Below are 24,731 nucleotides of genomic sequence, written 5' to 3' on the forward strand. Positions count from 1 at the left end.
CTCTCCTGATGCCCAAGGATCCCATTTACAGACCTATTGTTCCTTAAACTGCCCGAAGTCAAGTGATTCCCCAGCTCTGCAGCCTGCGAGCAGGAGATGCTCAGAGATCTGGGCTCTGCCCAGGGCTTTCCCATCCCACAAACAGAACCAAAACGCATTTATTTGTAATAAATCTACACTTGCTCTTGGGTCGTATCAGCAAGCAGGCTCCTACAGACACACCTGATTCCCCCAGGAAAAGAAACGTCCTCTCAATTTTCTCCCCGAGTTGAACCTGCCCTGCAGGGATTTCTCCTTACCGGGAGGTATTCAAGCCTGCCAAAAATCTTCATGCTGCCAGCAAGGGAAATTCTGCTGCTCTTGCCTAGGGAGCAGCTCTGTGTCCTCTCCTCTCCTCTCGCTCCGCTCTGCACAGCCTCTCTGCTAAGCACCGTGGGCTGGCAGGGAAGGAGGGATTTCTTTTTCAGCCCCTTCTTTACCCTCCTCCTACTCCTTTTTGGGGAGCTGTAGGCTCTGCTGTTGGTTCCTGTCAGCGGGAGGGACACTATGGGGAGGAAGGCGGCTGCCTCTGGGGACCACCTGCTTATCCCCTCCTTGTGCCTCCTATTCACATCACAGTCAATCAGCTTCGAGCAAGGACTGATTATCATACAGCTGCCACGCAGGGGCAGAGGGAGCAGAGAAGCCAGAGCTGGAAAAGCAAAGGTGACAGGAGGATGCTCAGCCAGCACCCCCCTAACAGGGTCAGGCTGGGCTGCCCTTAGCGGGCTCTGCTTCCCCAGACCCAAGCATGGCCTCCTCCAAGAAGCCAAAGATTCAACCTCTGCTCTGATACCGACATAGAAAGGAAGGTGCTGGAGAGCCCCATGGCCTCTAGTTTGTTATTTACCAGCTAGACTGGGACGGAGAGCTCTGCCTTGGCACTCCATCCTCCTCCCTTCCCACACAACCAGGGACAGACGCACAGGCTTCCTCCACTCCTCTGAAGCAGGTAGGAAGCTGCGAAGGAAATCATATATAGCCCTGTATTCCTGCCCTTTCAGAGACACCGGCCTCCTAGATTGGATGAAGTAGATGGATTCAGGAAGGTCAGAATCTGGAAGGGAAGACTAATTTAAATGTTATCTTTTCCCTTCTTGCAAGGGATTGAAAATCTCCCTGGGCCCACGTGTTCCAGAAGAGAATCTGCCAGAATTTCTCCTAAGTGGGCCAACCTGCTTCTGAGTGCCCGTGTGCATACAGCTGAAGCAACTTGGCCCATCCATAAGAAAACATGTAAACTCCCCCACACCGAGCATGCTTCTAAACAGAAATCTATTATTTCTAAAAGGATCCCCTCCCTTTCTGTCAGGCCTCAGCAGGCTGGTTGGGAAGACACCGAATGGAGGATAAAAGGCACTTATATTACTCTTATGTCCAGTCAGCAAAGCCATGAAATACATTGCACCATGCAGAGCCTCCACGTTTCCTCAGATGAAGCCGTGAATCCAGCAGAGCTCCCCTGGGGACTGACCCTGATGGTTCACAAATGGATTTTCCAACCCTCAGAACACTTAAGGGGAGCGCATGTACAGGCCAACTCCCAGCAAGTGTCTATCTTAAGTTCTCAAATTACATTTCCATTTAATGAGATAGGACATTCCTGAGGGGCAGCATTAGAAGGGGCCACTCGTTTTCTTCATATGGATTAATGTCAGTTCACACAAATGCGTGCCAGATGGCTTGGGTCCTGAATGTCTATTTATTTTAACTGTCAGAAAGCCCCTCGTATTGTGCCCAGTGCATGGATATGTTCTGGAAGATGCAAAAGCAGAGGATAGCAGGGAAAGTTGGGTTAACAGATTTGCTTTTGAAGGCAGGACTTCAAGTAGAGACCCAAAGCAGCAATGAGAAATGAAGACGGAAACACACATGGGTACTCACCTGCAGGAGCGTCTGCAAGGGCAGATGGACAATCCATGAAAAAGAGAAAGAAAAGAAAAAGAAATTAGTTGATGTTTCTACAAAGATAAGACCTGGAATGATCCCCAAATGATGGGTCCAGAAGGCAGAGATCTTGTTAGGCCAAGGTACTTCCCCACTGCAGGCTCGAACTTCTCTGATAGCCATTTCACAATTCTGTGAAACACACAGGCAGAATTATCTCAGCTGACAAGAGCTCTACGGCTTGGGACCCCACGGCCCTTCCCCAGCCGCTTGGGCCTGCAGCCGTGTCACATCACCTTAAACAAGGATCATCCAGGCTGCAATCTGGAGCAGACTTGCACAAAAGTGCAACGTGCTTCTCCCCAAGTGGCAGCACCAAGCCCTGCCTCCCCCTCACGACCTGCTAACACAACTCAGTGCAGCGGGAGCTGCCTGTGAATGAAGAAAAAGCCCTGCAGCAAATCCTGCCTCTGGGGACCAGAGGAGCACGTCCATTCATCTGCCTGCTAGGTGATTTAACAGAGGTTGGGCCATCTGTAAGCCTGACTGGCCAGATGTGTGAGCAGAGAGAAGTGTCAGAAGGGATCTGCTAGTTCTGCAGCAGCTGGACATCATGGGGCTTGCTGCACAAGCCAGCCTGCTCAGCCAGTGGAAGGATGCGAGACAGTAAAGAGGAAAGGAGAAGGGGTGGGAGGGAACTGCAGGCATCACAGGCCTCCCTGCATCCCTCTTTCATGTACTGGCACGTGTCAGTAGCTGAATACACTGCACTTGATCAAACCTACCTGCCGGAGAGGCTCTAGGATAGCACTGTCCATGCCTATGGAATATGCAGCATTTAACAAAACCACCACCAGGTTATTGTATATATCTCAGTAACTCCCATGGCTCCAGGCTGGCTGGGAAGTACTGCCGCAGCGACACTCCTCATCAGATGATAGATTTGTCATTCCCATGCTGAGGGGGAGAAGTGCTGCTTGGTCAAACTGCAGCCCAGGACTCACCCTCTGCTGTATCAACGCGTGCTTGTGCTCCATCTCCCTCTTCTCCACTGCAGAGTCGATCACCAGCTGGTCCAGCTAAGGAAAGGGAGAAGAACATCAGGCAGAAAAGCCAGGAAGGAGGTTAGGAGGCACTGTCCATCTCTGCTTCCCTGAGCTCCGATTACACCAGCCCTTCCTAACAGCATAAAGCCCCACCAGAGGGTAAAAGAGCCAGGGTAAAGCTGCATTTGGGTAACCCTGAGGGTAACCACAGCTCCTGGCTGCTGCCCCAGCAGCGCTGCATGGCTAACCTGACAAGGGCAGGGCTTTGTGCATCACTCCCGGATAACCACGTGTGGAAGCTGAATAGGAATGGGGAGGCCCTTTCTGGGTGAAGGAGGGCAGAAGAAAGGACAAGAGGAATTAATTGCCTCCCCCATCCCTTTACCTCTGTAGCCAGTTTCTTCATGTAGGGATCCAGTTCATGGAGAAGACTGTAGCCCTGCTGAAAAAAGGTGTACTGGGCATGCATGAAGGACAGCATCTGGGGAGGGAAAGAAAAGCAAGGTCAGAACAGGCTCTGGGACAATTAAGTGTGAAAGCCACTTTACCTATTGTTTCTCATAAACATGTCCCCTCAAGGTCCCCTCTACCACATCCCTTCCCAGGGCAATCTACCCATTCACACTGCCTCTCCCTCATCTCTCCTTCCTTCCTCCCACAGATCTTTCTGCAATGTCAGGCAATCCTGTCACGAGTACAAAGCACTAAGAGCATTAGTTCCCTTCAACCCTGAAATTGCCCTCTGGTTCTGGCCAGCAGAGAGTCTTAATACTCCCCCATGCTCCCCTCTGGTTAGTGTGTCTGCATCCCTCAGGACAGTCCCCAACAGTGTCCCCAGGGAGAGGAATCAGCATGGCAACCTCAAGGGAATGCCTTTAATAAGCCACAGAAGGTAGTCCCAGGAAACAGCGCGCTCTTACCGCATCCAGTATTTCAAACTTCTTCTTGGCCTGCAGAACATTAATCTGTGAAGGGATCAAGACAAGACTCAGCATCAGTGAGCAATCCAGTACAGTTCTGCATGTGAACAGCATGCTGCAATACCCCATCAGCAAACCACAGACTGTGCAGAGACGCAGTTCAGAAAGTTAGATAGTTCTAGCAAGGTCTGCACAGCTCTACCACATCAGCTTCAGGCCTCTGGACAAAGCTGAAGATGAAGATAAATTCTGCAAGGTTGGAAAGAAGCAACAGCTTTGTGGCTTCAATTACCAGTGTGCGAACCCTCAACCAACTTGGTGGCTTCAGGGTCTCTCTCACACCAGTCCCAAGAACTTCCCACCACCAGAGGCAGAGGGCCAAGTGCTCAAAGTGTTAACAATCCCCTGCCCTTCTGAACCTAGCTGTAAGTGTCTGTTCGCACTCACTCACCAGTGATCTTCACTCCCTGCTGTGGATTATTTGGCACTTTGCTCTTTCATTCTGTACTGGGAGCAGAGGCTAAAGCTGGGGGCTCAGACACCAACCTGTAACACGTAGTCGAGGGCCAGATGCCGGAAACACTTTCTGGTGATGGTCAGGGTGCCCGTGGCCTCCTCTACTTCATGAGGCTTGTGCCGAGGTGCCTGGGCATTCTTCACCAGGGAAATCTCCATGTCTTCTCGCACTTTGTCGAACTGCTTCTTGGTTTCCTTGAACTTCCGCACATCACTGGAACCCAAAGAAGTAGAGATGGTGGGAAGCAACATTACAGATCAGCCAGAACATCGCAGATTAGTGCAGAAGAGGGACAGGTGGAGCCAAGTGCACTGTGACCCCTCAAGGACCTGCTGCAGATGTCAAGGATATCCTAACTCTGACCCTACCAAGCTCTGCTGTATCCGTACTTACACACGCTGCCTTGAGAGCCCTAAGGAAACTCTCCTGGAACCGCATCAGGGCTCTGCTTTGCAGGGAGGATGCTACAAAAACAGAGCAAGGGCCTGTCCCCATCTCCTCAAAGCTACAGGGAGGAAGTCAAAGCAACTGAACTAAGGTGGTTTGTGTGTACTCACATGTCATGCACCACGGCAGTAAGCTGCTGCAGACATCACCTCTGCATGTCTGCTCTGCTCTTCCTGAAGCTAATTGAATGGAACAGGGAGCAGCTCTGGCACCATTCACAGATCATCTTTAAGTTATCCAGGGCTGTCTGGCTTCAATTTATTTATTATGCCTGAATTAAATTGAAGCAGTCCAGGAAAGGCTGCTCAGCTCTGCCTCTTGAGACATCTCTCTGCATGGCAGTTCAGCACCAAGGAAAAGGGCTGAATGTCTGCACAGGATTAGTCCCTGCTTTTCGTCACCCTCCTCTGATCTGCCACAACCCAGAAGCAAACGCTTATTACCCAGTCAGAGGGGAGCTCTATGGACCTACCCCCATTACAAGTTGTTCTACATTATGAAGCAGTTAGAAACTGTCAGCAAATAAGCAGCACCCACTTACGCTTTAATCCAGGGCACTGGAAACTCTTCAGCTGAGGCTGACAGCAATCAGACTGTGAAAACCCCGTGGCAAACAGCCTGATGTTACACGTGCTAATGTACGGACCAGCCCCTGGGCACAGGGTTGGGCACAGCAAGGTTAAAAGGAAAGAGATGTGACCAGACTCCAGTCCTGGAAGATGCTGCTTCATCACAGTGCCAGTGCACAGGGCTGCTGGTGACACGAACCACCCAGCCCACCGGCAGGAAGACAAGGAGGTTGGTCACTTCTTTGTGCAAGCCCCGGGTCACTCGCAGCTCAGGGATGCGAGGGCTTCACGTGGCTTTCAGTCCTGCTTGGCGGGGAATAAATTCCTCTTTTTGTTGTATCCCCAGTGGAAAGGATACCACAAAAGTGTATCGGGTAGAGACCTTCAGAGCCTGGGGAGGCCTGGTTAGAGCCTGAACATCGCTGTCACATATGCATGAAACACCACACAGGGCATCAGTACTGATGTTCTTTTGTCCCCACTCTCCATTGCAGAGGTGGCCCTGGGCAGATTATTCCAACTGGTACTGAGCACAGAAATTGTTTCCAAACCAGAGGAAAAGCAATGCAAAGATCAAAGCATGAGGGCATGAAAACGTGGGGGCTGAGCAGTACGAGCATGAAAAGGAAGACATCAAAGGTGTTAGAAGGATGACAGGCCCAAAAATGAATGTGAAATTCCCCCTCCAACCGCCAGGCCTTAAGCAGATTAAATCTGAGCTCATCAGAAAAATGATTAGAGAGCAAGTGGGTGCAGAACAGGCAGGAAGGGGGATGAGGAACGGGGTAGGGGGTCAGCTCGGGACTCCCTCCCGCCAAACCACCCAGCTGGGAGGATTCACAGTTCCCATGGCAACAGCTCGCTGAGCCAGGGCCTCTCTGACCCACATTCCCTTGGTTTGGGCTCTCCCGCTGCACTGGGCACCTGCCCCAGGGAAAGGACGCGCTCCGAGGACACGGAGTGACTGGAGCCGCCTCCGGAGGCGGCCGGGAAGCGGCTCTCCCGTCTCTGCTGAAGGGACGGATCCAACTGAGCTGCGTCTGAGCAGAGGTGCAGACTGTCCCCGTGCGAGGGGCTTCCTGAGCTTGGCCCTGCTCCACCTCAGGCCTGCCCTGTTGACATCCTTTGGCATCCCAAGTTAACATCCTTGCAATGATTTTGCTAGACCCTGAAGTCAGTTGGCAGGAAAGCTCCTCCCCTCTGCAAGCAGGTGCTGGTTTAAATCCCAAGCAAATTCTGCATCTAACATAAGGCATCAGCACTATCCAAACCTGGCTCAGCTCAAGAGGCTTTACTAACCCTGCTCCAGGATCTGTTTGATTTCTAAATTCAGCAGAAGAATCTTCTTAAACCTGAAATTTTGCGTTGTGGCCAGATTTAAGTACAAGCCAGAAACAGAATCAAGACACCTGATGGACAACAGGGCCATCAAATGCTGAGTAGCAAGATGACAGCAGCAGCCATTGCACAAAGCAGACCCTGCCCCTGCCCTTTGGTGTCTCTTTTGTCCCAGGCAGAGTCTTGCCTGGGTTACATGGAGGCTGAAGGTCTTTCTCCAGTGTGGACAGGGGCAAGGGAGGTTCAAGAGGATGAAAACTAGGCTGAAAAGACAAGCACTCACTCTTTCACAAAATTGTGCAGTTGCTGTCGGACCGACCTCTGAGCCTGGTCAAACAGGATCTGAAAGACAGAAAACATCAAATACACAAACATTTGGGAGTCAGAAAATCCACGATTGCTCTCTAGGATCTTAAGGGCAGGGACTCAGCATCACTCCAGGGCTTGTCAGTGCCCCATGCTCGATGTTCCTGCAAGGAACTGAACTTCTGCACCCAAGCAGTGCTCCCTCCTGGCGCAGGGCTCCCCTGGCCTGGGCTACCGAGCACCCCAAAGGGCCCCTGCTGCCGACCTGCTTCCATTAAGGGAACACTTGGAGCAGCAGCTGTTTCCAATCCCATCTCTCCCAAGGCTCCACTTTCTCATTTTGCCAGAGGAGGGCACCATCCCTGCAACACTGCAGATGGGAACCATCTCTTAGGGTACATCGGAGCCAGCCCCAATCTCCCAAAATATTTCTGTAAAGCTCTGCCTATTATACTGGGCAGGTGGAAACAGCCCTTAATGCAGAAACACACGTGGGAGAGAGGTGTCAAAACACTGTTTGTGTTTTGTTTTGGTCTTTTTACCAAGTGTACGGTATAGAGCTCCTAACAACCATTTCAGCTTCATTTTCCCACCCATCCCCACAAAAAAAATGTCCCAGATCCCCTCCTGTAAACTCTCCATATCATCTCTGGCTCTCCCCTCTTCCTTTGGGAGACATCCCCGCTCTGCAGACACCCCAACAGCAGCTCGTTTCCCTCCCACCCCTCTCTGCTGAGCACCATTACCAACAACTCCCCTTTCGGACATGCCTTGGGATGCCAAAGCCCTTCAGTTAATTGGGGCCAGATGGAAAGAGGCTCCAGGCCACAGACCCGCAAGGAACGGGCACAGACCCCAGGCCGGACGTTGGCCCAGAACGCAGCGATGTCCTGAGGCATCGTGGTGCTGAGGTCTGACACCACCACAGCGCTCTGGCACGAGCAGCTCTGCTTCCTTCACTCCAGCTTAACCTTAAGAGGTCCTTAACCCAAACAGGTCCTGGAAACACAACTTTGACCAATACAGACGGGGTTTCCACCATTAGTTTCCATCTCAAAGCAAACTAAGTGGAGTATTAAGAACTAGAGCTTTAAATACTAAGTTGTTCCCTGGCTTACTCTCCTTTCCCAGACGTGCTTGGAACAAGTCATTTGGGTTAACGTTTTCCAGCCCAAATATCACCCCACCCTCTCTCTTAGCCTCCACCAGGGCAAGATGATCCAGCCTGTGAGTCACATCCGCACTTGAGGAGGGGGGAACACCGCTCCCACCCAGCCACGGCTGCATCCCACATTTGACTTCCTCGGCATAAGCTCCCGAGGCCATTGGATACAACTCAAAGCCAGATTTGTCAGGGAACTGAGGGATTTCTCCTCCTTGCAAAATCAGAGAGGTCAGCGGAGCAGAATTCTGCTCCTGGCACAGGACACACGCACAGAGAAGCTAATGCTACAACATTCCCTCTGTATTCCCTGCAGGAGAAGGGGGTTCCTACCAGGCTGCAAGGCAAAGCAGGAGCTAAAGCAAGATGAGATGCCCACCCATGGACTGTTCCCCTCATCACTTACACATAATTCCAAAGGGGGACATCACAGCTGCACATGGGGACACGTTTGACTAGAAATACCCATCAGACCGGAACATTCCCAGCAGCAACAATCAGGGAACAGGAGACAGACCAACCAGTCAGCCAGCCCAGGCTGGACAGGGCTCTGCAGCCCCTGTTCAAGGCTGCTCAGGGCCTATTTGAGCTCTCAGGCCCTGACACCAACATCCCAAGATGAGATTAGGATCACCTGAGAGAATCAGCTGTTCTGCTGAGGCCCAGATGATCAGAGGGAGGGTGTGGAGCTTCGCTTCCAGCTGCCTCACATGAGGACTAATGTAGCCCTCTTTCTTTTTGCCACTTCTTTCTCTTCTCCTCTCCTGCTGCAGAGCTGCAAAGAGCTTTCCTGTTTCCATCTCTTTCCTAGCTGAGTCAGGGTATGGCTGACAGAGCCTTGGAAAGAGGATGGAAACATCGCTGCGCCTCTTCCGGAGGGTACGCTCCATTTTTCATGGATTTCATATTCCTGCAGTTTACTTCCCTCCCAGTGCAGCTTCCACCAGCTGAATGTAGCAACTTCACTGGCCAGATGGCCGGGCAGAATTTGAGCATCTCACGTCTGCCAGGGGATGCTTAAATGCCTGTTATTCCTGGCTGGCTATATGATTTGGTCCTAAACTGCTTGAGTAATGGCACATCAGAGAAACGCCACCCATGTAGTGTTACATTCATGGCAAGTTGACAGAACAGCTCACCTGAGAGACTGTGCCCTGGAAAACAAACCCAAACTGCTCCTTACATTAAACCTATAGGGTGACAGCACTGTCTAATAGCACAGCATCTGTTTCTAGCTGAACAAGCAGCACTTCCAGAACACCTTGGCAAGCCACAGTCAAAATTAATTCGCTCCAATGTGGTATGTGGAGAGGAGAAGTCATCGTGTGGAGACTTCAGGCCCTTGAGCAAAATTGCAGCTCACGTCACTCAGCTGAAAGGAAATTTCAGGCCGTGGTTGCTGCAGGGCTCTGGCATCCCCATCTGCCACCCACTACTCAAACGTCTCCTGGAGTTTGCACCATCCCAAGTGGAGCAGGGGGGTGTGACGAGGCGACGTGACACGAGGTGACGTGACACAGCATCCTTCCCGTGCTGCACACGCTGCTCTGCCCATTGGCAAGGGAGATGCTGCAAAACGGTGGCTCTTTTGTGGTGGGACACAGGGTTTTGCTAGGGAGAAGAGTGATGAAACAGAACAGAACCGATAACGGGCCAGACCGCAACATTTCTGGGAGGGATGTGCCCTGGGATATTAGCATGAGCAAAGATTTCCAGGACACACCTCTGAGCACAGCTCTGTTTGCTAAGCAGTCTGTTGGCTGTGGTTGAAACCCTCTCCTGAGACCTTTCCTTGGAATAGGGTTGTTGTCTCACAGAAAGGCAGAGGACGCTGAGCCCAGCTCTTCCGAATTCAACGTTCTCTTTTGTCATCTCCCTCTCCAATGCTGTTTTCTTTTATTTTTTTGTCCCTGTGTATCCAAAGAAAAGTGAAAATGCTCTGGAGCTTGGTGTGTTCACCCTCTGCGTGCAGGACAGTGTGTTATATTTGGATTTTGTAGGGCTGAAATAGACGTAGGAATGTCTTCTAGCCCAGTGCTCTAGCAGCAAAATTAAAGAACAAGTTTTTCCAACTCGTTTTTGGTCCATTTTCCTTTCTTTTTAACTTGTTCCAGCTGCACATACGGCCCTGGCTGCATGCCTGGAGTGAGCACTGACAACTGCTTCATAGCTGAGATGCTCAGACACGGACAAGCCAAGCTACATGCACAAATACACCCCCCAAAGGAAGAAGGCAGCAGGCCCCCAAAAATAACTCGGCTACTTGTGCAGCTGTCAGGGATACTGCAGTCGCTGCGGAGCCGTTTCCTGGACAGGCACTCACACTGCTGTGCAGTTAGGAAGAGGGTGCTCTCCAAAACCCCAAAAAGGGAGGGTTTGCAGCATCTTCCCCATGGGAATAAAGCTGGTGGTAGCGAAATACTGTCTCTGACAGCCTATGGTGAGGAGCTCACCCTGCTGAACAAGGTGGGTTGCATGGGAAGGGCTTTGCCAAATCTGCGGAGGATTTGGCAGCTCTGGGAATCAGGATCTTCTGCCTGTTAGCCAGCTAAGACAAGAATAACACCAGAAGTGCCATTTTTAGCAGAGAAGGGGGATGCAGAGGGAGCTGCAGGGAGCTGGGACAGCTCCCTGGAGCTGCACATAGCCCAGTCCCAGCAGTGCAGGTGTGATCCTGGAAATGGAGGGGTAACTTCTAACTTCTGAGGGCTCCGCACCACCCTCCTTAGCAGAAATTATATTTTCAAAGGGAGGTTTAGCTGCTTCAGAGAATTAGGACTCGGCTTTCTCTGCTTTGACATAAACCCCTTTTCCTGGATGATCCCATTGATCGTCCAGTCTCCCCTCTCTGCCACCAACCCTGCACAGCAGGTTGTTTCCAGATACTGACATTCCTAGGAGAGATGGATACGTAGTACCTCTTTTCCCTGACATTTTCCACTAGGAGGGAGCTCTTCCTACTTGCTTCATGAAGTAATTAAATGGACTTGATGCAGCTTCTTCTCCAACTGCACATGGTTAATTTGCAAGTAACCTTCATGCCTAATACACTGTGACAAGGGCATCGTGCTAGAAAAGTGGGTCACTCCAGCACCAACACTTTGCAGCTTCCTTCACTTTAAAGTATTTGTATCTTCTTCGGAATTTCCGACCTAAAAAACATGGATCCAGCAACACGGAGCACCTTCCTCTTCTATGAGCTTTATGTTTTGGGATGGAAAAAAAGACACTCGTGCAGTCCAAATGGCACCCCCTCTGCAAGGGAAATCCCATTTGCGGGTGTTCATGATGCAGTATCTCTGACCATGTGAGTACCAATGGGCTCTAACAGACTCAAAATTCATCCCATTCAATAGGTTAAAGAAATAAAAACCTTTGCACAAGGCAACAGAGTTTCCCAGCCCTTTGTGGCTTTCTTGGCTACCCAGCACACAGGGACGGGAATCTCTAGGTGAGCCCCTTCACAGAGCCCATCTTTTTACAGCATTAAGAATCCCAGAATGGCTGAGCTTGGAAGGGACCTCTAGAGATCATCTAGTCCAACCCCCTGCTCAAGCAGGGACAAGAAGGTGGTCAAGAGACCAGTAACCAGTGCTTGGAGGGAGAGGTGACCGTCAGCGCAGGGAGAGGAAGCAGGATCTCACCATGTGGTAGTTGATCATCTCCTGCAGACTGTCCCCGAATTTGTCGAGGCACTCCTGCAAGAGAAGGAGAGGGAGCTGGCAGTGAACAGGAGCAGCTGTCCTGGATCCCCAGGGCTCCAGGGCACTCTCATTAAAGCACTGAAGAGCCACCCTGTCATTTAGCACGCAGGCATTCAATGTGTGTGTGCCACTGAAGCCATAGGCTCCCTGTCCTTTGCAGTCTAGTGCTGAACCCCTCGTGCCCAGTCGTTCCCCCTGCAGATTGCTTCCCCGTGTTTCCTAAGGAACTGCTGCTCACTGACCTAGATTCCCACAACCTTGCCAGCGCTGCGCCTCCCGAAAAGCCCAGCTCTCCCTGCAAATGAGGAATCTCACTCTGCGTTTTCAGCACTGCGTTATCACATGCAGGATTTTCTCCTCAAATAAAATTCTCCCATTAAATGGCCCCTTAAATAGCGCAAAGCACTAGGCCATAAAGCGAGGCACAGCATCAGGCTGGTTATCCCATATCCCTCAGCGTGTTCCTCCCTCCCTCCCTCCCGGGATGACTTACGGAAATCATCTCATCCTTCTTGCACTGCTGTGACAGATCGCGGACGCCGCTGACGAAGTGCTTGTTGGTGGTGATGTAGGCTTTGCCCGCTTCAATCATCCCGCTGCAGAGCTTCACCAGCTGCACGAGGAGAGAGGCGTGAGCAGGGAGCAAGCTGCACACAGCAAGCTGACTTGCAGTCACGTTGCATTTCCTCTGCACCAACACCAGGCACCCCTGGAGCAGGATGCCAGGCGCATCCCTGGCCTGGCTACATTAACTGCCCTTACAGAAACCCAGACAAAAGCCTCACTTTGAGGGTAAGTCATGATCTGAGCGTGTCATTTGTCACCTAAGGAAACCGTTCCAGGCAGTTCCCGTGTTCATGCTGATCAAACCACCAAGACCATCACTAGCCACGAATCATTTGCCACAATTCTGCACACCAAGAAGCTAGGCTGGTGCAAGATACGTGTCTGGGCTGCCTGGGACTTGGTATCATCTCTCCTCAGGCTCTGGAAGGAGTTTGGCTCTGAGGAATGTGTCAGCAACTTTAAGGAAACTATGACTTTAATGGAGTTACTTGGAACTTGCAGCAGAATGAGGACAGCTTCCTCATGCTGCAAACAGCTTTCTGCAGCCTGGGCATCAAACTGCAGAGCCTTTAGGAGCTTTGGATAATTTAACAACTTCAGGGAAAAATCCCAGACTTTCTAGCCTCAGCAAGCCTGGAACTGGCTATAAAAACTGGATCTTTAACTTGCATGCTAGTCAGAATTCCTGGCCATTTGCCTATCTCCCTTTAGCCAAAACTCCTTGTAAAGGGGCTAAGTTAAACAACTTAAGATAAGAGCACAAAGCACAGGCCAAGAGATCTGCAACAGTAAGGCCTGGCCACTGAACAGTATCTTAAATAGACATTTTTTGACAGTCATCTCTGTTCCAAGCTTTTTAACTAACTGAAAAAAAATAGAGGCTGACAAGCAACATTACTCGGAACTGAAACCTTCCATTTTCAAAAACCAGGAGCTTCTTAGAGATATTAATCTCACTAATGCAAAGCAGCTTCAGAAATCTACCTCTGTCAATCATCCTCGCCTGGATGCGGATGTCTCTTCACTAACTATCTATAGAGAAGGGATAAAGAAAGACGGGATAACAGGAATTCTGCCCATATTCCGAACCGTGTGGTGCTGCTAGCTGAATGTCAGAACGCCCACGGAAAGCGTGGTGTACTAGTTTGGGCTTGGGTTTATGTAACCAAAAGCCTTTGGGCTCTGTGCTGAAGCACATTCTTTAGGCTTGCACTGCAGAACAAGCTTGCCTGCCTTTGCCTGCAAATCTGTAGGGATTTATATAAGGCTATCTGAATGTATAAACATATATATACTGAGCTAGCAGGCTTGAACTATCCCCTAGAATAGCCCTGGAGGAGGGAAGCAGAGAGATGCAGCTCCTGTCACATCTGGAGCCCAGACAGACACGGAAGGCTGGAAAGGAAATGCAGCCTGTTCTGCAACGTGGCAGTTTCTAGCTCTGTGCACACACTTGAGGCCAAGGCTGGGTTACAAGTAGCTGCTGGAGGCCATTCAGCACGAGCACACCCAGAAATTATGTTCCCTAGCTCTGGAAAAGCTCCTGAGACATTAAGAGAGCTGGGAGAGCCTTGGTAGGAAGTGGGTCTTTGACAGCTGGAAGAAAACCTGAGGTTATTCTAGCTGCGAGAAGGGAGCAGCCATTTCTGAATATTATGAAATATTCAGAAATTCTGAATTAATTTCTGAATATTTCTGCCTTTAGCTGCAGAAAGCAATCAAACTCCAAACCTTCCAAACCACAAGATGTTCAGAAATTTCAATAACAAATATTAAGTCACATTTTTGATACCTCCTTGCACTGAAGAGTTCCTATTCCCTTGTCCTCCCACAGGGAGGAAGGATGATTGTGCAGATGTAGGACAGGCCAGAGTGAAGGAAATCTCTTTGAAACAACAACCAAACCAAGACATCTGGGTGCCCCTGGGTGAATCTTCAAAACTGCCCTTTGCCTCCATTTTAAACAGGTGTTAAAGGGTAAATCATGCACAAACCAAGTGTTTGAAGGCACTGACAAGGCAGAGGAATATAGCGAGTCCTTGCCAGTTTGTTGCACTGCCAGAACCTCACCCAAAAGGGTCCTCTGGGAAAGACCAAGAGGAGACAACTCCTCAAGGGTGGAGCAGGGCCATGGGCAGCACTGAAACCACCCGCCCCGCAGCCCAAGCAGAGTGTGAGTCACCAGGGCACGAGGAGCATCACCCTTCAGCATCAGGAGCACAAGGCTGGACCTCTCCTCCTGATTCCTGTCACCAAGCAGCCCTGGCAGGTGCCTGTCAGCAGAGGGAGACATGGCCCTGTGCACAAGCTGGAGATGGGGTCGGTGCTCAGAGGAGCCCCTGGAGCCTCGTCCTACGTCTCTCTCCAAAGCGATGCTGCTCCATCTTACCTTGTCAAGCTTCACTTCTATCTCCACCACATCTGTTTCCACTTCATCAATGGTTGCCCTGCAATGAGAACAGCAAAAAGAAATAACTAATAGAAGCCCAAAAGTCCCAGAAAAGTGAAGACTGCAGGGATTCAGGCATGTGTGTCAGTGGGGGATGGAAGGAGGGATTTGCCTAGGTCCTGAACATCCTAAGTCTCTTTCACATGGGGCTTTGGCAGCATTGGGATAAATCTGTTTCCTGATTATTGAATCTATTTTCCTTCCACATCGCTGGACAGATACAACAGAGAGAGGCTGGTGGGATCCAGCTGCAAAGGTCACCAGGTTTCCCCTAGAGGGAAACATTACCATGACATCAGCCATCAGCAAGAGGCATTCCCAGACTGAGCCATGTGCTATGGAATGACTTTCCTGGAAGCCAGCATCTAACGGGAAGCCCTGGATACCCCAGAGTGCTCTGTTGGGCACAGCTCACGGCTGCAGCATGAGCCTGCTTCCTATGGCACCTACAAGCGTGGTAAACCTCAGGGCACCCTTTCCCACCTAAGACACAGGATTCAAATCGCTTTTCCCTAACACTTCTTCCAATCACTTCCTTAGGCAGATCCCTGGAAGTGGCCTCTAGGAACCCAGGACAATCTACCCTCCCATAGTGAAAACGAAATCCTGGTGTCTCATTATGGAAGTGCGGATTTCCCTAAGGATGCCCAGGGCCACAAGCGAGCTGCTATCAGCTACCTGGAAGCAGCCACAAGAAGCAGCTTCTTTCTCTGCGGTAACGTGCCCAAGTCCTGCTGCCACACAGGCCTTCCTCACAGGAACGGCAGCCTGCCTGCGCCCGTGGCAAAGCTTTTGAAGGAAACAGAATAATTGAAGAGCTTCTTTCAGGCAATTTTTTTCCCTTTCAGCTATTTTTGTTCTCTGCGTTCACAAGCCATGTATTGCCCTCTTACTGCCAGATTCAATCTTTCCACTTGGTTTCGTCTTCCTTCCAAGAGCTGGAGCAAAACCAAGCCGGGATTTTTGGGGTTGCTTTTCTTTCCAGGAAAGCAGCAGGAACCGTTGTCTAAAGTGAAGCCATCAGCGCGAGGCCAGCGCCGCGCGGCCGGCTGCACGTCTGCTTCCTGCTCCAAGGTGGAGACAGCAGCGGTAATTTGCTCCTCATCTTATCACACTCTGAAAAAGGAGTTGATGTATTTGGACATTGCGTGGAGGAGGAAGACGTTTTGGACGGAGAATCCATCTGACAGAGCCAGATATCCATAGACTTACAAACAGAGCCGTGGAATACTCAGTAGTTAGAGCCCTCATTTACTCAGTCGGAGGCATCTGGCTCAGGGACCAGGCAAGCTTGACAAGAAGGAACAGAGTCACTGCACCCATGCCCAAAAACGCAAGGTCCCAATCAGTGGGAAGCTGAAAGCTGTGCAGTCATCTCCTGGCTGGCTGCCCTCCTCGCTTCCTAATGCTGGGCTCTTCCTCCTAATGCTTTTCCAGGCCTCCGGCTATTTCCATCAGGAGGGAAGAGAAAACAGTGCACGAGCTCGGTGGTGCAGTGCAAAGCAGAGCCCTTCCAAGCGAGGAGGAGGTGCTTGAGCTTCCTTACTCAGAGAAATCAGCAGTTCCCCAGGCTCCGCAGGGTTTTGCTTTATGGTTTTTAACTTGTGCTCTAAGGAAGCCACTCAGAAGCATGACCTATATGTGACAAAAATCTGCCCAGATGCACTTTTATATTCCAGAGGGACAGAAATAGTAAACTATGCTGCTATCAGGCAACAGGACACATGCGTGACAAGAACTCATCTGTCTTTCCCCTCTTCTGACTTGGTCCTAGAGCCTTTTGTTAGACAGCCCTGGGCAAACACCAAGGGAATAACTGCCCACCTCCAAAAAACGAACAGAACATGAGAGTCCCATGGGCAGATCAACGCTGAAACCAAGGAATATCCTCAGGTGATGAGAGCAGACAGCATATTTAAACAGCATTAAGTAATACTGCATTACTTGCCAGTTTAGGCAGGAACTGGTCAACGCAGATTTCTCAGAGGCCTGTCTGTATTTTTGGCACTTCTTTTTCTTCCTGGGGAAATGGCAGCTGTGGTTTATTGGTATTTGTTGTTGACTGAGCAACTCTTACACATGCTTTAAATGAAAGTAAGCATGGCAGAAATCCAGTACCGAACTGGGTATTAGTAAGTAATACAATTACTTTAAAAAGCTGGTTACATGAAGAAGAGATTGAGAAAGCACAAAAATGCCTCTTGCATTCAAAAGCATCCGCTCAAAGTAGGTGCATTGGTGAAGCAGCAAGACACAGGGGGCTCATCCCAGCTCCCAGCATATTCCATGGGCAGACATCCATTTGGCTCAGCAGGAGTGGGAATGTTTCTGCAGGATCTCCCTCCCTGCGTCTCCATTGGTGCCAGTTCTCACTGTGGCTCTTTCGCAGGGGGTCTCCTGCATGTGTTGCCCTTCCTCGCGGGCAGGAGAGGCTGCATCCCCTGGGCTCTGGACGAGCCACACCTGCAGGGCAGATGTTTCCAGATGTTGGCCTGGACGCACGCAGGCTCCGTGAGGCTCCAATCTGCAGTTCATTGCGCAAGCGAAAAACGGAATGGAAAATTCCGGGAAAATAGCTAGTCCCTGCATGCCTTGCAGTGACAACTTCCCCAGCAGCACATTTCCTGTGGCCAGAAAAAGGACTGCCTAATGAACCTAATTATGGATGCTGGGCAGATTCAGCTCAAAGATAAAATTCCTAAAGCACCCAGAGGATTCACAGCTCTGTTTAACACAGTCCCAAATCCTGCAAAGGCTTCTGCAAGCCCCATGTGCCACATCACTGTTCATGCTCAGTGCCTCTCCTGGCTTCATGCTCTGGATCAGAAAGAAACACAAGTTTTCCACAGCTCAGGGTGGGAAGTAGGAATTCCCTGCTCCTATCCCTGAATGCCATAACATCAATCGGAGGCCACTTACCACAATCTCTGTGCCCCTTTATCTCCATTAAAACACTGAGAAATTAATCCTCCCTCCCTCGCAGGGTTGTTTGGAGGATTAATTAAGTAACAGTGACAAAACGTTCAGAGTGCCAGGAGCTGCAAAAGCAAAGTTATTATTATTTATTAAATCTGACTGAGTCCTGTTTGAAAGGGAGTGAAACCGATATTCGCCTTTGGAGAGCTCGGGGAGATTAGCTCTCTCCTCACTAGACAAGGATGTTTGGCACAGACACAAGCTCTTTCTCATTCAGTTCCTGCTTCCAGAACCATCAATGGCCAGACACGGTCATTAAGGGCTGCCAAACTCCCTTCCAAGAGAGCCTTTCTCTTGCATTTGAAATAAAATGCATGAGTTCCTCCAAAAAGAAGGGGCTTGAGGGGGGACATGGGATTTTAAGTCCCTTCTTCATATCCTTATCCTCTGCAAGACACCGTTTCTGGATGTTTAACCTGAGAAGAGGTAAAATTCTAACCCTGGTTACTAGAAGATCAAAACCAAGGCAGTTATTAACCCCATTAAATATTTATCTGAAGACCTCTCTGCCTTCTGCTACCCACTGTTCCTCCTCCTTTCTTAAAATAAATAAAACTTCGCATCTCTCAGCCAACGTGAGCAGGCAGCACCATGGCAACAGCTCCATAGTGACAATATCCATGACAACCAGATCTGGGAATTGCCACGGCCTCCGGTTCAAAGCAAGGACCTGATTTGCATGGCTTTTTTTTTTTTGTGTGTGTGTGTGTGTGTGTTTTCTTGTGGAAATAGCATGGGACCAGCTGTGCGAAAGGAGTAGCTAGAAACCTCTGGGCCTCCTACGCGCACGTTCTTCACACCTTACGCTTAGGTGAGAACACGGGGGACCCAACTTGGCTGAGGAACTCGAGTTCCTCAGCCCCTAGAGTTGCTCTTTCCTCAGCAGCAAATTCAAGACAAATTTTAGATTAAGACTCAGGCAAAACACCAAAAACTTCAGTAATGCCTAAATTCTGCTTCAGAGCTGCAGGTTCATGAAGTGTGAGCTTCATTTCTCTTTCCTTGTGGCAGAGGCAAAATTCTCCCTGCATTCAGCAGCAGGGACTGAAAGTAGCACAAATGCCAACCTTCTTATCCTTGGAAGTGTTTCTTAATGAATGAATGGTTTGGATCAGGAAAAATGAGACATCAAGGAGATGCTGGAGAAGCAGCAAGCTCCAGGAGAGCATGGGGGGCCTCGTGGCTGCTTAGGAGGTGAGTGTCCTTCTTGGGTGTTCAATGTCACTTGTCCTTCCACCCTGATGATGGTAACAGATTCTTTGATGCTCCAGCTCTCACCCATCCACACCGACCTTTTAAGGAGGGTCCATGCGCTTCCCGGAGACCTTCGGATATTTGGGAAATGCAGCTGGTCACCTTGTTCTTTTGTCACTCTTCCCCTTATCCGTGTGACGAAGGAATTGCAAACGTTTGTGCAAATCCAGCAACGTTGGGTCCTGTCCACAGGAGTTCTCTTGAGCCCTGCTTGCCTTCCTCGCCTGCAGAACGGAGCTGCTTGCACAGAGCTGTGCTACAAACTCCACTTGGAGGCAACTGCCCCACGCTCAGAGATCTCCAGGTCAAAGACAATGTGAGCAGATTACAACTAACATTTGCCAGAGATTTAATAACACACCCCCAGTGATGACAAGTCAATAGTCTTCCCGAGCATAAACGCTTGACACAGCGCAAACACTGACCTAGATTTCAAGTAATTATGCTGGAAACAGGCACAAGTGAAGTTATTGCTCTCTGGCTTCTAATGCAGCATTCACATAGCTGGAGAACGCACGGATACGTTTAGTTTCATCCCCAAAACTGAGGTCCTCACTGCTCCAGTGAAAGCAGAATGCCTGCAAAGTGCAAAACATTTGAGACACCCCATTACAGTTCAACATGTACCCAGGAAAGGGCAGTGCTGCTTGCAAATCCGGGGTGACTCATTGCAGCACAGGGTGAACTCGGGCTCCACCATCCAGCAGTGACCTGACTATAAAGCGAAGGAGAAATTCCCTAACACATCTGTCCAACCATCATTTTCCAGCAGGAGGAATGAGCTCCTTGATCCCCATGGTGAACATGTGATAGCTTGAAGTGTGCTATTAGTGTAGCCTCATCTTATCATAACTGAGTGCAAAGACTTCAGCACATTACTAATAATATAAACTGCGTGGATTTCCCATTCCCTTCCCCTTCATTAAATCATTATTGTGTGTCCAACCACTCCTGCTAAAGTGTGAACTTCCAGTGTCTTGTCCTATTGCTCCAACAGCCTCAAGTAACAGCCACAAAGCAGCAAGAGGAACCAAGGTCCTTTGCCAGGGCTGGAACTCGTGAGTCATAGATGAATTCTGGAGGGCAGCAGACATGGAAGCCACACAGCGGGACGCTGTGCTGCCTCGGAGCCAGGCTTCACGTTCCTGGGTGCTGACAGGGACAAGGCTGCTGCTTTACACACGTGTACAAAGGCCTGAGATCCAGCTCTCAGCTCATGCCAAACAAGCTCATCTGGCCAAGTCACCAGTGGCATTTTCAGAATGACTTTTTGAGTAATCAGGTTAATGAGAAGTCCAATTATTGCTAGAAAACATGGGTTTCCTTCCTGACTTTTCACGATATAAATTGGCTTCTAGTCCTGAAATCCCATGAGTTACTGATCTTCACGGAACAGAGATTCTGCTTTCATGTGTGGATGGCTCCCATGTAGGGCGTGCAAGAGAAGAGACGTTGGAGCTGTTTCTAATGACTCACTCCTGCAGCGCGGGTTTGCTGCCTAGCAAACCTCCTTTGCCAGCCACCCTGCAGGAGCTCCTCGGCTCCAGCGTTATGTGGGACCTCTCAGCGCACACGTGGGTGCATGGGCCACCCACCTACCTGCAGTCTCCTTCCCCTTGGCTGAAAGCTGCAACGTGAATCAACAGCAACGTTATCTAAGAGCGAGTCCTCAATCGGATACTTGATTTAAATCCATGTTTCATTTCCCCCCCAAATCAGTGGGGTTTGAAGCACATGGCCAGTGCTAAGCACATGCGTTACCCAACTTGCTGAGTGGGATCACTTTGCTGAACTGGAATCAGAGCAAGGAAGATCTTTGTGGAACCAGCTGCACTGGAAAAGCTCGTATGATGAACAAGATCTAGAGATATGCCCGGGAAGCGGCAGACTAGCGAGTCACATGCAGCTAGACCTGAACCCTTGGCTGGCCCAGGGGTGAGGGATGAAAGACCTGGGGTGCCTCTTGCTGAGCTGGGTATGAGTCAGGGAGGTGCTCACGGTTTGCATCCGCTTGCCTGGATTAGCATCAAAGAGCACTTTGGTGCAGAGCGTAACTGTGTTGAACAGCAGGTAGACGCTGGACGTTGACGCACTAGAAATCAACAGAAATATTGCTTGGGATCCAAACCCACGCCTGGCACATGTGAGGTGGATTCCACTACGCCGCACAAGCCTCGGGAATCGGGATTAGCCCGAGTGCAGATGTGTGCAAGATTTTTAGTCTACCCTGGTTACTGCTGAAGAACAAACTTTGTTTTACTCCTAAATATCCACTCTCCCACACACATGCACATCCACATGCACACCCAGCAAGCTTCCCGAGGATGCAGAGCCTGCCTACTAAAACCTCGGGCTGGGATACAAAGGCATTCCCAAGAGATTGCCCAGAGGGATGAGCACACAGGCTGCCTCTATGGGCAGCGGATCATCTCACTCTCATTGACTTGTCCCCTGCCTTGGCGGTGAATTCGGAGCTCATTTGCCACTCTTGCTGTTGAACACAGGCACGCTTGAGCCCGCAGACAATATCGTCCCTTGTGGCCTCGGCCACAGGAAGCCCGTTGTGTGCCCTGACACTGGGGCTGTGTTCCCCTTGGCTGCCTTTCCGCAATTCTCTCCGCTCGGAGAGATTTCCCAAGCTCGGGCCAAAGTGGAGCTTCCCTGGGCTGCTCTGTGCAGAGATTTGGCAGTCCCTGTCCCAGCTCAGCACTGCTGGCAGGGCTGACATTCCCAGCACCGTCCAGCACTGGAGCCCCCAGTCACCCCAGTCTGCTTAAAACACTGAAATCCGCTGAACACTCCCTTCTAGGACCCAAAACACAGTTTGCTTTGCTATAGGTTCCCATTGACTTGTAAGCAGCTTTTCTGCCCAACGTGCTGAGTCATTTGGAAAATCTACCTTAAAATCTATCCTTAAAGCGCCCTTGGCCCCGCTGCCCAAAGCCTCCATCCAGGGTGAAGGGCCGGGTTCCTGGCAAATCAGGGAAACCCGAAGAGCTGCCGGCGCCAACACCACCATCTACATTAGTGGCAGAGTGACAGGGCAGTTCGCAGATGTTCCGTCTGAAAGCCAGGAGGGACAATTAGGGCCATCTGGTCTTACTTGCATTTCCCATAGGAGAGAGCTCCAGTCAGGGTCTGCAGCACCACTCCAGGCTCCCTGGGAATAGCCAGTGTGCAAACCCCGTGGATTTGGGAGGCAGCCCCAGCGTCCTTAGATCTCAAGGCACAGCAGGCTCCAGGGAGCACCTCTGCTCCGGCAGAGAGGACAGCTGAGACTCCCCGAGATGACATTCGCCCAGGAAACCCTCTCGGAAGCCACATAAAACGCGATCTGTTCCACTGATTCTCCCTTGCCAAAATTTGCCAGGGCCAGTTCCTGTTTTTTGACAAGGGAGGGGACAACACACCTGCCACCCTGCCCGCTGCGTGGGTCCCTTGGCACAGGAGCCCCTGTTTACAGCGACCAGGCTCCAAGCACAGGGACACGGCCCCGAATCCCAGCAAGGAGCAGGCCCGTTCGGCGGGCAGGGAGAGCATCTACTGCTCTCACTGCGTAATCCCCTAATTAATGTGGTCCCAAATAATCCTATTGAAGGTTTACCCACAGAGCGCAGTGTAAAATAAGCCAAGCCACAGATCCCAGTGCAATGGGTGCTATGCCATTCCGAGGTGCCTTTGTATTACTTGATTAGCTTCCTCCTTTTATATCTGCCCCACTGGGCTGCTTCCCAGCCCTCCAGCCTTTCCCCACTCCTAATAGACCTTCGGTTAATGTATTATAGCTTGTTCGATTTAAAAGCTCTTTGACTACCTCCTAAACCACGCAGGCCATTAAAAACAACATGCTGGATGAAAGCTTCCCTTCCAGACCTGCATCCCACTCCTGATATGAAGCTATCATGAAATGCAATGTCAATAGGCCCCTGGGATCACGCTGGCTTTTGCTTTGCTTTGAATACTGATGTTTTGGAGAACACGCACAGGCTGCATCACCTCAGCCCTAACCAACCAGCCCCACACGCCTGCAACAGCCGGATCTGTTTTGCTACCAGGTGAGTTACCTGCAGTTAAGTGTAGTTGAAATAATGAAAATAATTAACCCCAGAAACCAGAGAAAACCCCTTATGCCATTAAATCTAAAGTTTTTCATGCAGCGTGAACTGAGGGCCAAAAAATAAAACAACACGCCCTTTGTGTTACAATAACAATTATTCTTTTTCCCTTTCCAGTGCACATATACATGTGCAATGTCCTTCTAAATGCAAATACGGAGCAGTTCTGAGGGGACAAGGTCTGGAGAGGTTTCCTCTTTTTTGCCAGAAGAAACAAATGTCTTTCTTACATGACCAATGTGGAAGGGAGGGGGCGCGATTTTAGACTGGGTTTGAATGTCCTCTTTCTCCCCTCTTCCCACACCCTTTTTCTTCTCTGATTCACAAGGAAACCACAGAGCAAATTCAAGCCTGAATGAGATTTGGGCTTGTGAATGTTCTGATTTTCTAGGACGTTCACTTCTGACCCCACTAGCCTAAATCCCCTCTTCTTATACCAAGTCCAGTTAATTCAGCAAATTTCTACAAGTGCAAGCACAACCAAAATCTGGCCTCGTATTTAACTACCACCGCAGAAGCCAATAGGACTTAGACTGATGCACAAAAGCAAATTTTAATGCAGACCTCTGGACCAATGCTGCTTTATTTGGTTTAATTTAAACTTCTCAAGCCTTTAGATGGTGGTAACTGATGTGTTTTAACAAATGCCCTTCCCCAGTGGAACAGCTTCTGCTGCTCAGGGCTGGGAGCAGTGGCTGCTCAGCAAGGGTCCTTGCCGCTCACTTTGCTTATGCAACCACTGGGGCCAGAAGCTGAAGCCGAGGGCACAGATTGCACCAAATCTAGAGCTGGCTGGGAATTTCCTGGAGGAAAATGCCTTTTTTGAAAGGATGTCTTGACAGTGGGAAGTGCTGGTTCATCAGAGTGAAACATTTCATGTGGAAACTGGGAAAATTCCATTCTGAAAGGGAAAGATGGCCCAATATGTTCTGCTGCCACTGCTTTGAAACAGAGCTTTTTGACTGTTAGTCAAAACTGAGAAAAATTGAACCCTGCTGGAAATGGAATGGCAGTTTTCAAAATGAGAAATGACTATGGAATTCCTATCACAGGGATTTCAGTGACTGATTTTTCATTTCTGCATTTTGCAACCAGGGCTGCAAACTGATTCCTGTAATAAGAGCTGGCAAGCTGAAGATTTCACACCCTCCCTCCCGTGAGAGGGGAAGAAGCCTTCGTTAGGAACTCTGCCTATTCCCTAATCATTTCCTTTGTGTGCACAGTTATTAATATCCCTACATGACTAGTCAAGCCAGGGGCTACGTTTTTCTGCACTCATTTTGCCTACTAATTAATGCTTACAAAATACATATAGATGACACACCCATGGAAAACTAAGGAGAGAAAAAGACGCTATGGTTGATATTATCTGCAGTAGCAACTATATTATCCAACTGAATCTCCTGTAGTATATTTGATATTATACAATGGTATC

General features: G+C 50.0%; 1 protein-coding gene across 1 annotated transcript in view; it reads right to left on the reverse strand.

Annotated features, from left to right (window-relative positions):
• Positions 1-24,731, reverse strand: part of ACAP3 (ArfGAP with coiled-coil, ankyrin repeat and PH domains 3) — a 48,896-nt gene that overhangs the window by 13,444 nt on the left and 10,721 nt on the right. The window contains exons 2-10 of the mRNA XM_088536145.1: positions 14,892-14,949; positions 12,429-12,548; positions 11,876-11,929; positions 7,047-7,105; positions 4,439-4,622; positions 3,893-3,937; positions 3,358-3,453; positions 2,931-3,005; positions 1,924-1,935 (exon numbers count right to left, since the gene is read on the reverse strand). Coding sequence (XP_088392271.1) covers positions 1,924-1,935; positions 2,931-3,005; positions 3,358-3,453; positions 3,893-3,937; positions 4,439-4,622; positions 7,047-7,105; positions 11,876-11,929; positions 12,429-12,548; positions 14,892-14,949 — 703 coding nt within the window. The remainder of the gene's footprint in view (positions 1-1,923; positions 1,936-2,930; positions 3,006-3,357; positions 3,454-3,892; positions 3,938-4,438; positions 4,623-7,046; positions 7,106-11,875; positions 11,930-12,428; positions 12,549-14,891; positions 14,950-24,731) is intronic.

Source organism: Tinamus guttatus, unplaced genomic scaffold (assembly GCF_059628265.1).
Source record: "Tinamus guttatus ecotype Peru unplaced genomic scaffold, ASM5962826v1 Tinamus_guttatus_pri_ptg000652l, whole genome shotgun sequence".
In the NCBI taxonomy this organism is placed as follows: Eukaryota; Metazoa; Chordata; class Aves; order Tinamiformes; family Tinamidae; genus Tinamus; species Tinamus guttatus.